Raw genomic sequence first — 16,021 nt, 5'->3', positions numbered from 1 at the left:
CATTTGAAAAGAGTTTTGAACTCTTTGAATTAAATACCTCATTACTTCAAACTAATTAGAGTAAGTTCACAGCACTCATATAGATTAGTTTTTTAACTCAAATATTTTGTAACAATCAGTTACCTCGAACGATTTGAGTTGCCTTAACTTATTGGGTTTTACAGTACTCAGTTGGTTTGAGTTTTCTTCATTCATTGGGTTTTACTGTGCTCAGATTGCGTTGTTTACTCAAATGGATTAAGTTCACAGTACTAATTAGGATTAGTTTTTTTAACTTAAATGTTTTGTTGCAATCGGTTTCTTCAAATGGTTTAAGTTACCTTAACTTTTTGTGTTTTACAGTGTATATTATTCTCTCTGAAGTAGCTGAGGTATTTTCAATACAGCTGTCCGTGGTGCTGAAACAAAAGTCATCTAGCTCTTATTCGCATTATAGGGATAGTTCACCCAAAAATAAAAATGTAATCATTATTTATTCAACCTCAAGTGGTTCCAAACCCTATATAAGATTCATTATTCTGTTGAACACCAAACTAAATAGTTGAAGAAAACTGGAAACTTTAAAATATCGACTTGCATATAGGAAAAACAAATACTGTGGAAGTCCATGGTTACAGGTTTGCAGCTATCTTCAAAATATCTTCTATGTTCAACAGCATAAAGAAAGTCAAGCAGGTTTGGAACAAGCGAAGGCTGTGCAAATGATAACAGGGTTTTTATTTTTGGTGAACTGTCACTAGAATTATTGGTGCTCTCGAAAATTCTTTAAACACTTTATAAACTGTTTTATTGAGTGTTTATAATTTAACAGAACTATACTTACTTATCCCCTCATGGTGTCGCTGTATACCTTTTGTAGAACAGACAAAAAATCCTCCCACCCACCTTTTTTCATTTATAACATGCTGTTTGCTGGAGACAAGAGAAGAAAAGGCGACGTTGTTTCATTTGATAACTGCACAAGGATATTTTCCTAATTATTCGGGCACTTTTGGACTTCACCCGTTCACAATTTTCACATTAAGATAAGATCAAGATGAGAAGAAACATGGCATTAGTGTTTTCGCTCTGCTTTTGTGTCGTGATGGCGCACATCGCTTATGGAGACGTGAGCTATTCTTTCCCGGAGGAGATGAAACGCGGATCTGTGATTGGAAATATAGCGAAGGATCTCGGACTGGATGTGAACAGATTGTCATCACGTAAGGCTCGCATTGATACTGAAGGTAGCATAAAACGATACTGTGATATTAAAATGAATACTGGAGAGCTGACCGTAGCGGAGAGAATCGACAGAGAGGGGCTTTGTGGAAAGAAAGCCTCGTGTGTTATTAAACAAGAACTTATGCTTGAAAATCCACTGGAATTGCATCGAATTACTCTACATATTGAAGATATAAATGATAACGCACCGCATTTTGATGAGGAGGTTATTAAGATGGAGATCAGGGAGTCGGCGGACAAAGGCGAACGGTTTTTACTGGAGGAAGCTCATGATCCGGATATAGGAAAGAATTCAGTTCAGTTCTACAATTTAGAAAGCAATGATAATTTTATTTTAGACGTTAAATCAAACGATTTAGCAGGGAAATACTGCGAATTGGTTTTAAATAAAGAGTTAGACCGCGAGCAGCAGAAAGAGGTGACTTTAATTCTGACTGCGGTAGACGGCGGGACTCCACCGAGATCAGGTACTGTAGCCATACACGTCACTGTGCTGGATGCTAATGATAATGCTCCAGTCTTTAGTCAGGCCGTCTATAAAGTCAGTCTGCCTGAAAACTCTCATGTAGATACTGTAGTGGTGACAGTGAGCGCTACTGATGCTGACGAGGGACAAAATGGAAAGGTCACGTATGTATTCGGTCATGTCTCAGAGGAGGATAAAACATTATTCTCGCTAAATCGCAATACTGGAGGAATAACTGTTACTGGTACAGTAGATTATGAAGAGAAATCGACGTACGAGTTGCGTGTTTTAGCAAAAGATGCTGCTGGTTTGACATCTTACGCGATGGTGATTATAGATGTTGCAGATACTAATGACAATGCACCGGTTATCATTAATAAATCACTGAATATACCTATTCCCGAGAGCGCGTTACCCGGTACAGAGGTTGGCATCATTAATGTGCAGGACAGAGACTCTGAGAATAACGGACAGGTGCGCTGCTCCATTCAGCAAAACGTCCCATTTAAACTCGTGCCTTCAATCAAAAATTACTATTCTCTGGTGACCACAGGTGAATTAGACCGCGAGCTGCTCTCTGAATATAATATTACAATTACTGCTACTGATGAGGGCTCTCCGCCTTTATCTTCCACTAAGAATATTCACTTGACTGTAGCTGACGTCAATGATAATCCACCTGTATTTCAGCAGCAGAATTACAGAGCTCATGTGCAAGAAAATAACAAAGCAGGCTCCTCTATTTGTTCAGTATCAGCTACAGACCCGGACTGGAGACAGAATGGCACTGTAGTTTATTCTCTGTTGTCCTCTGATGTCAATGGCGCACCGGTGTCCTCCTTTTTATCCATTAACGGAGACACCGGGGTCATTCATGCCGTGAGGTCGTTTGATTACGAGCAGATGAAAAGTTTCCAAGTGCTCGTGTTAGCCAGAGACAACGGGTCTCCTCCTCTGAGCAGTAACGTGACCGTGAGTGTCTTCATATCGGATGAGAATGACAACTCTCCTCAGATATTATACCCCTCTCCGGAAGGAAACTCGTTCATGACCGAGATGGTGCCCAAAGTGGCGCAAGCGCGCTCCCTGGTCTCCAAGGTGATCGCCGTGGACGCGGATTCTGGCCAGAACGCGTGGCTCTCGTATCACATCATTAAAGCGACTGATCCGGGACTTTTCACTATCGGTGTCCACAGCGGAGAGATCAGGACGCAGCGGGACATTTCTGAATCTGACAGCATGAAGCAGAACCTTATTGTGTTAGTCAGAGATAACGGACAGCCCTCTCTCTCAGCCACGTGCGCACTGTATTTACTTGTATCAGATAACTTGGCTGAAGTGCCAGAACTGAAAGACATGTCTCATGACGAGAGCAGCTCCAAACTGACGTTTTATTTGATCATCGCGCTGGTGTCCGTCTCCACTTTCTTCCTGACCTTCATCATCATCATCCTGGCTGTGAGGTTTTGTCGCAGGAGAAAGCCCAGACTGTTGTTTGATGGAGCTGTAGCCATTCCCAGCGCGTATCTGCCTCCAAATTACGCAGAGGTGGAGGGCGCGGGAACTCTCCGCAGCGCCTACAATTATGACGCGTACCTGACCACGGGCTCGCGCACTAGTGACTTCAAGTTCGTCAGATCTTATAATGATGGCACGCTGACTGCTGACCTGACTCTGAGAAAGACTCAGTCCTTTGAGAACATAATGGATACCCTTGGCGACGGAGTCGAAAGTATAGAGGTACATTTTTAAGTTATAGTTGTGTGCTCCACTAAACGATTATTCACTTTTTTATTTAATTTTTAAAACATTGAGCAAGGATTTGTGCTTTTTGGAATATTTATAGAAAAAATATTACCTCAAGAGAAGTTCACTCCTCCCCAATGACAATAATGCACACATTCTGAAAATATGGTACCGTTTATTTATACTTTATAATCTTTTCGTTCTTCTTATGATTATTATCATTTTCTTAAGATAATATAGTTATATGGTTCACTCTGTTTTTTATATTAATAATAACAATATTTCCAAATTTGTTAGTTAGTAAGGTGTTTTTCTGCTAATCCTCCTGTTTTGTTTCATTACAAATATATACAACCTTACTTTACCTTTAATTTAATTTAATTAAAGAAGAAATGTACTGTTATGCTTAAATATGTTTCCCCTGTTTGTTTTACTTCTAGTTCCTTTAAACTTGTAAAGTACTGACTTAGCTGTGGAAATATTTTTTAATACATATTATTTGCAAGATGCTTGCAATGTTATATAGTTTTTATTTGCATGGTAATAATGCTTTTTTACTGTTGACATCTTATAAATTAATAACAACTTTAAAATGGCAACAAGCAAAAGACTTCTTTTCAGTATAAGGATAGACAAACATCCATAAAATTAAGTTAAAAACCAATAAAAAAATCAATAAAACTAATCATTCAATATGAGTTTTAAGGCGAGATTTATAAGTAATGAGGAGTCACTTGCCGTTTAACAACTTATTATCACTCAGATGACAACTTGAAATGCTATTTATTTATTAGTTATATATTTGAACTTCGGCGTATATGTTGGTTTTACTTATAATAATGAAGTTCACATGCCAATATTGTGGCACATTTAAGAGAAATAAAATATTTAGATAATGTTTGCTCATATTAAATGTACATTTTGTGAATATTTTAAATAAAGGAATTGGAGAATAAGCAAGTACTTTTTTCATGGCTTATTACAAGCGTTTTATTTTGCAGAAAATTATAAGAACAACGTTGTATTGCTCTTACAGTCTGGGCTCGTCAGTTTGCCAATAGGTAGTTCTTGTGTTCATTTAGGCTGCATTAAGATGCACGTTTTGAAGATAGACTCACTGGATTACAGTGTCATCATTCTGCCAGTAGCCTGTGTGACGGGGCAAATGTGAATTTTTATTATTATTATTATTATTATTATTATTAATATTATTGCCTTTTAGGAGATTTAAGCCGAATACTCCCTGTAGAAATATGACGTTTAGTTTCTCTCTTTCTCTCTCTCTTTCTCTCTCTCTTTCTCTCTCTCTCTCTCTCTCTCTCTCTCTCTCTCTCTCTCTCTCTCTCTCTCGTTTGTCTGTTTGCCTATTTACTTACTCCTGTTTATTTTTAAGTGAACTAATATATGTATTCATTCATTCATTTCAAATTTGATTAGGCCTATTATTTAATTAAATTATTTTACTTATTTTTAATACATTTAATTTTAAATATTTTGATGCATTTATATTTATTTATTGTATGTATTTCTTAATATTTTTTGGAGCTGGTACTTCTTGCCTTTAAAAAGCTTTGAGAGTAATAGAGCTTCGTGTACTATTGGTTTTCTTTCTGAAAAGCTAAACAGAAATGTGTTTTGGGGGGGAATAGTTTTTGCAATTGTTTTATTGATGGCGCAATAAAGTTGCATTATTTTAGTTAAATCATAGTGCTGCTGAGTTTTTATTTTACAATAAAATGTTCGGATTAAAAATCCTCATGGTGTCGCTGTGCACCTACGAAGTAAATGGTTGTGTTTTCTCCACCCTCGAATCTTACCATTTCCCTTTGTACTGCTGTTTTTGACATACGCCATATACACGGGGCAGAGCGTTTGCTTATTAAGTCTGTGCTGAAATTACGGAATATTTTTGTTAATATTTGAGAAGGATGCATATAAGGAAACGTGCTCATCACTCAGAAGCTGCAATGAGGGGAAGGTGGTTATCTTTGGTTTCTTTCAATGCGCAGGCTTTTCTCATTGTCTCTCTTTTGTCGCACACCGCTTATGGAGACGTGAGCTATTCCTTCCCGGAGGAGATGAAACGCGGATCTGTGATTGGAAATATTGCAAAGGATCTCGGACTGGATGTGAACAGACTGTCGTCTCGTAAGCTCGCATTGATACTGAAGGCAACAGAAAACGATACTGTGACATTAATCTGAATACTGGAGAGCTGACCGTAGCGGAGAGAATCGACAGAGAGGGGCTTTGTGCGAAGAAAGCTTCGTGTGTTATTAAACAAGAACTCGTGTTGGAAAATCCTCTTGAATCTCGTCGTATTAATATTAATGTCAATGATATAAATGATAATTCTCCTCTCTTTAAAAAGGATGTAATAAAACTGGAGATTAGAGAATCGGCTGCTAAAGGTGCACGGTTTGTGTTGGAGGAGGCGCATGATGCGGACATTGGAACTAATTCAGTTCAAAATTATAATTTAGCACAAAATGAATATTTTGAATTGGCTGTTACTGCAAAAACAACCGGGAAATTTTACGGAGAATTGGTACTAGAGAGGCAATTAGACCGTGAGCAGGAGAAAGAGGTGACTTTAATTCTGACTGCGGTAGACGGCGGGACTCCACCGAGATCAGGTACTGTAGCCATACACGTCACTGTGCTGGATGCTAATGATAATGCTCCAGTCTTTAGTCAGGCCGTCTATAAAGTCAGTCTGCCTGAAAATTCTCCTGTAGATACTGTAGTGGTGACAGTGAGCGCTACTGATGCTGACGAGGGACAAAATGGAGAAGTGACGTATGAGTTTGGGCATATTTCAGAAAATGACATTACTATTTTTTCTCTTGACCAAAACAATGGAAGAATAACTTTAATAGGGTCTCTTGACTTTGAGGACGAAGCATCATTTGAGCTTCCAATACAAGCCACAGATGGGCTGGGGCTGGTTTCATATTCGACTGTAGTTATCGATGTATCTGACATCAATGATAATTCGCCGATTATAATAGTTAAGTCTCTTAATAGTCCCATTCCTGAGAGTGCGTTACCCGGTACCGAGGTTGGCATCATTAATGTGCAGGACAGAGACTCTGAGAATAACGGACAGGTGCGCTGCTCCATTCAGCAAAACGTCCCATTTAAACTCGTGCCTTCAATCAAAAATTACTATTCTCTGGTGACCACAGGTGAATTAGACCGCGAGCTGCTCTCTGAATATAATATTACAATTACTGCTACTGATGAGGGCTCTCCGCCTTTATCTTCCACTAAGAATATTCACTTGACTGTAGCTGACGTCAATGATAATCCACCTGTATTTCAGCAGCAGAATTACAGAGCTCATGTGCAAGAAAATAACAAAGCAGGCTCCTCTATTTGTTCAGTATCAGCTACAGACCCGGACTGGAGACAGAATGGCACTGTAGTTTATTCTCTGTTGTCCTCTGATGTCAATGGCGCACCGGTGTCCTCCTTTTTATCCATTAACGGAGACACCGGGGTCATCCATGCCGTGAGGTCGTTTGATTACGAGCAGATGAAAAGTTTCCAAGTGCTCGTGTTAGCCAGAGACAACGGGTCTCCTCCTCTGAGCAGTAACGTGACCGTGAGTGTCTTCATATCGGATGAGAATGACAACTCTCCTCAGATATTATACCCCTCTCCGGAGGGAAACTCCTTCATGACCGAGATGGTCTCCAAAGCTGCGCAGGCGCGCTCCCTGGTCTCCAAGGTGATCGCCGTGGACGCGGATTCTGGCCAGAACGCGTGGCTCTCGTATCACATCATTAAAGCGACTGATCCGGGACTTTTCACTATCGGTGTCCACAGCGGAGAGATCAGGACGCAGCGGGACATTTCTGAATCTGACAGCATGAAGCAGAACCTTATTGTGTCAGTCAGAGATAACGGACAGCCCTCTCTCTCAGCCACGTGCGCACTGTATTTACTTGTATCAGATAACTTGGCTGAAGTGCCAGAACTGAAAGACATGTCTCATGACGAGAGCAGCTCCAAACTGACGTTTTATTTGATCATCGCGCTGGTGTCCGTCTCCACTTTCTTCCTGACCTTCATCATCATCATCCTGGCCGTGAGGTTTTGTCGCAGGAGAAAGCCCAGACTCTTGTTTGATGGAGCTGTAGCCATTCCCAGCGCGTATCTGCCTCCAAATTACGCAGAGGTGGAGGGCGCGGGAACTCTCCGCAGCGCCTACAATTATGACGCATACCTGACCACGGGCTCGCGCACTAGTGACTTCAAGTTCGTCAGATCTTATAATGATGGCACGCTGACTGCTGACCTGACTCTGAGAAAGACTCAGTCTTCAGATGATCTTAATGGTATTATTGAGGGAATAGAGAATCTTTCTCAGGTATGTAAATTTTTTGGCCCAATTAATTTGTTCATTTCTGGTTTGACTCAAATAGTTTTATGGTTATGAAAATTAAGGTGAAATAGTTTAATTTGTTTCATTATTATTATTATTGTTGTTGTTGTTGTTGTTGTTAGTAGTAGTAGTCGTCGCAGTATGTGGACATGTAAAATTGGAAATTACGTTATACAGTTAAATCTTGTAGAGGCAAAGATTTATTAATGTAAGTAAACTATTTCGTTATTTCTGGTAAGTTTTAGATTTCTCAAGTTTTTATTGTCATAACAAAGCTTATAGCATTAGAAAACTTTGCCTCTTCATAATTAACTTTCCCTTTGCTTTAATAAAATTTTCTTTTTGGTCGTTTTTCTTTGTGTTTTCACAACTCTACTGTGGCAATAACTTTACATACTTGTTAAAGGGGTAGTTCACAAAAAATCTGTCATAATTTTCTTACCCATTCACCTGTTAGAAACCGGTTTGATTTTCTTGTTGATGTTGAATTAAAAAAAGATATTTTAAAGAATGTTGAGAACTTGTAGCTGCTGATTTTCTTAGTATTTTCTTATTTTTGCAATAGCCAGCTTACAACATTTTCAAAATATTTATTTTGTGCGTGTTCACCGGGAATAAAGCGATTCAGACAGCTGTGAAACAAGTGAAGGACAAGTAATTGTTGAATACAATATTAATCTTATTATTATTATAGTTTTTATTAGTTATTATTATTATTATTATTATTATTAGTTATTATTATTATTATTATTTGTTACTATTGTTATGATAATTATTATCATTGTTGGAGTGGGGGTGATGTGGGTGAACGACCCCTTTACTCTGTTACTGGTGGAGTTATTGTCAGATTTAATAAGTTTTATGACATCTTATTAATGAAATTTACAATATCCTTGCTTTTTTACCGTTTTCCTTGCTCACTTATTATTTTCAATCACATATTTCAAATACTGTCCTCCACAATTAATCAAAATTCTCTGCTGTTATGTTGTTGCAGCCATTCTGCATTTGCTTTTGAATGCATCCCCAATGCCAGTAGTGTTATCTATTAAACTTGCATTTCTTTGTTGGAACAATTTATTTGTTTTGCAAGTGTGTGCCGATGTTTGTTATATTATCCCATTTTTAACGAGCATCACAGCAGAGCCTTAGTTTTACCCATTGTTTGTTGCCCATTAAGAGGCGCATTGACCTCCGTGGTCGCTGTCCGTGGTACTGATGTGTGTTGCGGCGTGAACTGTAGTCTTTCCAGTCTGGTGATAAGAAAAAAAAAAAGTTGTTTGGTTTCATCGCGGATTTGTTGTCTTTCTATTTATAACTGTAATATGAGGTTTATGTTACAGAATTCCCATTCTGTGTATTTGGTATACTTTGAGGTACTTTAGCTTAGCCTAAATTTAGGGGTTTACTCCATTTGTAGATAAAGGAATGTTTTTTTATTGTATGAAGTGTTTTACAAAGTTTATACATCTGTGAATTAATATTTCACTTGGTCCTCATGGTGTCGCTGTTGACCTGTTATTTGCACTTCTTTTTGGTTTCTCCACCCTTTTGCGCTTGCGTTGTCATTCGCTGAATGCATTGTCTGATGGATGATCTTTCCTCTTTGCTGTGCATGGGCTTGTGTTCGTGCTGATTAGGCTACTATTCGTCTGTTTTACTTTGATTTGTTGTGTATCGAGTTAGCTGTATTTTCTCCAGTACCAAAAATGATCCATAAAGGATTGCTGGTGGTGACTGTGCTCTTTCTGGTCTTCTCCGCCTTTTTTGTGGCGCACACCGCTAATGGAGACGTGAGCTATTCTTTACCAGAGGAGATGAAACGCGGATCTGTGATTGGAAATATAGCGAAGGATCTTGGTATCGATGTGAACAGACTGTCATCTCGTAAAGCTCGCATTGATACTGAAGGTAACAGAAAACGATACTGTGACATTAATCTGAATACTGGAGAGCTGACCGTAGCGGAGAGAATCGACAGAGAAGGGCTTTGTGGGAAGAAACCATCGTGCGTATTGAATCAAGAGCTCGTGCTGGAAAATCCTTTAGAACTGCATCGGATCGGTCTTCGGGTTCAAGATATTAACGATAACAGTCCTTATTTTGGTAAGGATGTGATCAATTTGGAGATCAGGGAGTCCGCCGTTAAAGGCAAGCGCTTTTTACTGGAGGAAGCAAACGACGCTGATATTGGGCAAAATTCTATTCAAAGCTATTCCATTCAAAATAATGAATATTTTGTTTATCCATGCAAGCTAATTCCTTTGAAGAAAAGTATGCTGAAATAATTTTAAACAAGGAATTAGATCGTGAGCAGCAGAAAGAGGTGACTTTAATTCTGACTGCGGTAGACGGCGGGACTCCACCGAGCTCAGGTACTGTAGCCATACACGTCACTGTGCTGGATGCTAATGATAATGCTCCAGTCTTTAGTCAGGCCGTCTATAAAGTCAGTCTGCCTGAAAATTCTCCTGTAGATACTGTAGTGGTGACAGTGAGCGCTACTGATGCTGACGAGGGGCAGAATGGAGAAGTGAGCTATGAGTTTGGTCATATTATGGAAGATTACAAACATTTGTTTAATCTTGATAGAAAGACAGGTGTCATTAGCATAAAAGGACCAGTAGATTTTGAGGAAGAAGCCACATTTAGTCTACGAATTATAGCTAAAGATGGGTCAGGTCTAACATCTTACTCAAACGTTTTAATCAGTGTAAGTGACATCAATGATAATTCGCCTATAATAATAGTAAAATCACTCAATATCCCAATTCCCGAGAGCGCGTTACCCGGTACCGAGGTTGGCATCATTAATGTGCAGGACAGAGACTCTGAGAATAACGGACAGGTGCGCTGCTCCATTCAGCAAAACGTCCCATTTAAACTCGTGCCTTCAATCAAAAATTACTATTCTCTGGTGACCACAGGTGAATTAGACCGCGAGCTGCTCTCTGAATATAATATTACAATTACTGCTACTGATGAGGGCTCTCCGCCTTTATCTTCCACTAAGAATATTCACTTGACTGTAGCTGACGTCAATGATAATCCACCTGTATTTCAGCAGCAGAATTACAAAGCTCATGTGCAAGAAAATAACAAAGCAGGCTCCTCTATTTGTTCAGTATCAGCTACAGACCCGGACTGGAGACAGAATGGCACTGTAGTTTATTCTCTGTTGTCCTCTGGTGTCAATGGCGCACCGGTGTCCTCCTTTTTATCCATTAACGGAGACACCGGGGTCATTCATGCCGTGAGGTCGTTTGATTACGAGCAGATGAAAAGTTTCCAAGTTCTTGTGTTAGCCAGAGACAACGGGTCTCCTCCTCTGAGCAGTAACGTGACCGTGAGTGTCTTCATATCGGATGAGAATGACAACTCTCCTCAGATATTATACCCCTCTCCGGAGGGAAACTCCTTCATGACCGAGATGGTCCCCAAAACCGCGCAGGCGCGCTCTCTCGTCTCCAAGGTGATCGCCGTGGACGCGGATTCTGGCCAGAACGCGTGGCTCTCGTATCACATCATTAAAGCGACTGATCCGGGACTTTTCACTATCGGTGTCCACAGCGGAGAGATCAGGACGCAGCGGGACATTTCTGAATCTGACAGCATGAAGCAGAACCTTATTGTGTCAGTCAGAGATAACGGACAGCCCTCTCTCTCAGCCACGTGCGCACTGTATTTACTTGTATCAGATAACTTGGCTGAAGTGCCAGAACTGAAAGACATGTCTCATGACGAGAGCAGCTCCAAACTGACGTTTTATTTGATCATCGCGCTGGTGTCCGTCTCCACTTTCTTCCTGACCTTCATCATCATCATTCTGGCCGTGAGGTTTTGTCGCAGGAGAAAGCCCAGACTCTTGTTTGATGGAGCTGTAGCCATTCCCAGCGCGTATCTGCCTCCAAATTACGCAGAGGTGGAGGGCGCGGGAACTCTCCGCAGCGCGTACAATTATGACGCATACCTGACCACGGGCTCGCGCACTAGTGACTTCAAGTTTGTCAGATCTTACAATGATGGCACGCTGACTGCTGACCTGACTCTGAGAAAGACGGCTTTGTATGATCTGGAAGGACTAGATGCAGAGGAAAGTCCCTCTGATAATAAGGTATGAAATTGTGTGCATTTTATTTTATAATAGCATTATCATCACCAAGGAATTACATTCTCACTTTTCAATATTAGCATTTTTATGTCGTTGCAAATGCAGATTTGTTTTGGAGCAGAATTATTATTATTATTATTATTATTATTATTATTATTATTATTATTATTATTGGTGTTGTTGTTGTTGTTGGTGTTGTTGTGGCAGCCCAAAATATTAAATTCTTCTTTCTTATAATCTTGTGTGATAACGTAGGACATTTCCATTTACCTCTTTGTATGATTTGTTCATTAAACAATGTACAAACGTAACATCTGGCCTTTATTAGAAGTTAAAAAGAAAGAGTTCAACCCAAAATGACAATTTACTCACTATTTGATCTCCCTCAAGTGGTCCCAATCTTTAATGAGTTTCATTTTTCTGCTAAACACAAAATAAGATATTTTGAAGAATGTTAAAAACCTGTAACCATTACCTTACATCAGGGTTGTCCAAACTCTGTCCTGGAGGGCCGGTGTCCTGCATATTTTAGCTCCAACCCTAATCAAACACACCTGAAGCAGCTAATCCAGCTCTTACTAGATGTACTAGAAAGTTCCAGGCAGGTGTGTTGAAGCAAGTTGGAGCTAAACTCAGCAGGACACCGGCCCTCCAGGACCGAGTTTGGACACCCCTGCCTTACATAGTAGGGAAAACAAAATTACAAGAGTTAATCGTTACAGCAGGTTTCTAACATTGCCCAACATGAATTGTTTTGTGTTCATTAGAAGAAATAAACTCCTAAAGGTTTGAAACAAGTTAAGTGTGAGTAAACAATGACAGACTTTTCCTTATTGGGTGAAACTGTCCCTTTAAGGCAGGGGTCACCAATCTTGGTCCTGGGGGGCCGGTGTCCCTGCAGGGTTTACTTCTAACTTGCCTCAACACACCTGCCTGGATGTTTCAAGTACACCTAGTAAGACCTTGATTAGCTTGTTCAGGTGTGTTTGATTAGGGTTGGAGCTAAAATCTGCAGGACACCGGCCCTCCAGGAACAAGTTTGGTGACCCCTGCTTTAAGGAAAGTTAATAATTGGGGCTTGTTATATGCATAGATTACCAATAAAATCTAGAGTGAATTAATATAAAATTCATCTCATTCTTATTCATCAGATTTTTTAAACGATCTGATTTTACCATTAATATTCATAGTTTTTAATAAAATGTCTTTGCAAATTTTCTTTTAAAAGCTCCTAATATTTAGTTTGACCTCTGAAATCAAATTTAGTTATGTTTTATTCGATATAATTTGCAATTATTGTTGTTATTAATTGGGTTGAGAAAGTGTGTTGTTAGTCTGTAACTCACCAGAGGGTGACGCTCGTATGTTATACTCCGCTTAGTCAGTGATCTGTTCTGTACTGTGTGCCCTGATTCCCCAGTTTAATCAGCATTACGCAGCAAGCGGAGAGGAGGGAGAGGCAGAATGAGGGATGGATGGGGAGGGCAGTGCTGTAGGCGTGCAGAGAAAGAGAGAGAGATGAAAATAAAATCAGAGCCGACAGGAGCAGAGCATCAGAGTGCAGCGTCTGCGAGGATCTGTTCAGAATGCGCTTTGGCTGTAGTTATTTTTGTTCCTTTTTCTTTAAACGCAACTATTAATATTCTTGCAACATGGTGTGTCCGTCATGTCAGTTTTGGCCTCAGTTTTGCTTCTGCTTGATTTGCATGTGCGGTTGTTTTGCTGAAGTGCGGTACTCAGTTCCTGAGGAGATGCGGAAAGGCTCTGTCATCGGAAATGTTGCAAGAGATTTGGGAATAGATATGTCCGAGCTCATGAGACGCAACGCTCGAGTTGTTGCCGAAGAAAGCCGACAGTTTTGTGAGCTGAGAGCTGAAACGGGTTTGCTTTTAGCGAGCGAAAGAATGGATCGTGAGGAGCTTTGCGCACAGTCCGTTCACTGCAAACTACAATTCCAGCTGCTTTTGGAGAACCCTCTCAAAGTGTACAGCCTCCTATTGGATGTCCAGGACATCAACGATAACAGCCCGGCGTTTGACAACGGTCAGATTGAACTGGAGCTACTGGAATCAACAGTCCTAGGGAGACGTTTCCCACTCGAAAGCGCTCGCGATCCTGACATCGGAGCTAATTCTGTCCATCATTATCAACTTAGCGAGAATGAATATTTCGCTTTGGAGATGAACACTCAGATGGACAATAATGCGTATCCTGAACTGGTCCTCAAAAAGCCTTTGGACCGAGAAAGCAAAGCTGATCACTTTCTGACGTTGAGTGGAGTTGATGGCGGCCGACCTTCCCGTTCTGGAACGGCGTCGATTCACATTCACGTTTTAGACGCCAATGATAACATCCCAGTGTTTAGTCAGAGCGTTTACAAAGTCAGCATAGAGGAAAATTCATCTAAAGGTTCTGTCCTGGTCAAATTAAACGCCACAGATTTAGACAGCGGGATTTACGGGGTGGTTAGTTATTCTTTCAGTCACGTTCCTGATAAGACCAGAGGGATTTTGGAGGTCGACCCTGTGACGGGGGAGGTCAGGATCAAGGGTGCTTTGGATTATGAAGAGGCCAGTTCTCATGAGCTGGATGTGCAAGCTAAAGATGGTGGCGGACAGTCATCTCATTGCAAATTAATCATAGATGTGATAGATGTAAACGACAACGCGCCTGTTATTGCAGTTAAATCAGCTTCATCTTCAGTGCCGGAAGATGCTGCACCAGGAACTATGGTAGCTTTGCTACACGTTTATGATCTGGATATTGGTGGTCGCGTCATATGCAAACTATCTGATGATGTGCCATTCAAACTAGTATCAGAAGTTAAGAATTACTTCATGCTTGTAATTGATGGCAGGTTAGACAGAGAAAAGTGTACTCACTATAACATAACCGTGACCGCAGTGGATGCAGGAACACCGCCTTTATTCAGCAGTAAAACTGTAGCCATAACAGTCACAGACATAAATGATAATCCTCCTATTTTTAGACATGCAAACTATAGCGTCCAGTTTGCTGAGAATCAGCCTCAGGGAACCCCAGTGATCAAAATCAAAGCTGACGACGCGGACGAAGGGCAGAACGCTCGAATATTATATTCTCTCTCAGAAGACTCTGCTTTATATCTGTCTATTAACACAGAAACTGGTGAGATATTTACTATACGTCCTTTTGATTACGAAGTATCCACTCACTTCTACGCTCAGGCCATGGCACGGGACGGAGGAAGGCCTTCATTTACAAGCACATGCACAATCCGGATTTACATCACAGATATGAACGACAATCCTCCGGTTGTGCTGTACCCAGTTCAGTTTGACGGGTATGTTGCTGATGATATTGTCCCCCGAGCTGCTCCTGCTGGTTATCTGGTCACTAAAGTGGTTGCTGTTGATGCAGACGCTGGACACAATGCATGGCTGTCCTATCGGATTGTAAAAGCCACGCAACCTAATTTGTTCTCAATCGGACTGCATTGTGGAGAAATTAGGACGCTGAGACCATTTGCTGAAGATGATGAAATCAAACATGCTGTATTAGTTTCTGTAAACGATAACGGGCCTGAATCTTTGTCTGCTACTGCAACGATCAATATCATGACTGAAAATGATTTGCCCGTCATCGATGAGCTTTTTGCACGTGGCATTGAGGAGTCACACACACGCAATGATCTTATTTTATATTTAATATTGGCTTTGGCTGGGGTGTCAAGTCTTTTCCTTGTGCTCATCATTTCGGTGATCTATATGAAACTATGTAAACACAGATACATGTACCGCTCCACTGCGAACTTACCCATTTTTCCTCCTACCTGCGGTCCTCCTGGATATTCAGATGTAAGCCGATTCAATACCCTGCAGAAGGATGATCGATTTAACTCGTTTTTAACCACAGGATCATGGAGGGGAGACTTTAGATTTGGATCTGACTTCATTGATTTTGACATGCAGAATAAGATTGGGACGTCAGTGCATGTGGACGGCCGCAGTGCCACACGTGCCAAGCTCTTAGTGCCACATAAATTCTAACCCCCTTGATGATCTGATCCTGATAGTTGAAAAGAAAATCTTCATCAACAGATCTG

At 40.5% G+C, this 16,021-nt stretch overlaps 3 protein-coding genes across 6 annotated transcripts in view; all 3 read left to right on the top strand.

Annotated features, from left to right (window-relative positions):
- The window catches only part of LOC130240345 (putative protocadherin beta-18), a 287,342-nt gene that overhangs the window by 132,499 nt on the left and 138,822 nt on the right, over nucleotides 1-16,021 (top strand). The window lies entirely within an intron of this gene.
- Nucleotides 1,073-9,045, top strand: LOC130241139 (protocadherin beta-5-like). Its single transcript, XM_056472871.1, has 4 exons — nucleotides 1,073-1,373; nucleotides 2,661-3,422; nucleotides 6,448-7,811; nucleotides 9,007-9,045. The coding sequence occupies exons 1-4, from the start codon at nucleotides 1,085-1,087 to the stop codon at nucleotides 9,043-9,045; spliced, it is 2,454 nt and encodes an 817-aa protein (XP_056328846.1). The 5' UTR covers nucleotides 1,073-1,084.
- LOC130240347 (protocadherin beta-15) lies at nucleotides 13,590-15,965 on the top strand. Its single transcript, XM_056471830.1, has one exon. It carries the CDS (start codon nucleotides 13,590-13,592, stop codon nucleotides 15,963-15,965), a length of 2,376 nt encoding a protein of 791 aa, XP_056327805.1.

This window comes from Danio aesculapii, chromosome 14, assembly GCF_903798145.1.
Source record: "Danio aesculapii chromosome 14, fDanAes4.1, whole genome shotgun sequence".
Lineage (NCBI taxonomy): Eukaryota > Metazoa > Chordata > Actinopteri > Cypriniformes > Danionidae > Danio > Danio aesculapii.
This window is presented reverse-complemented; position numbering and strand designations above follow the sequence as displayed.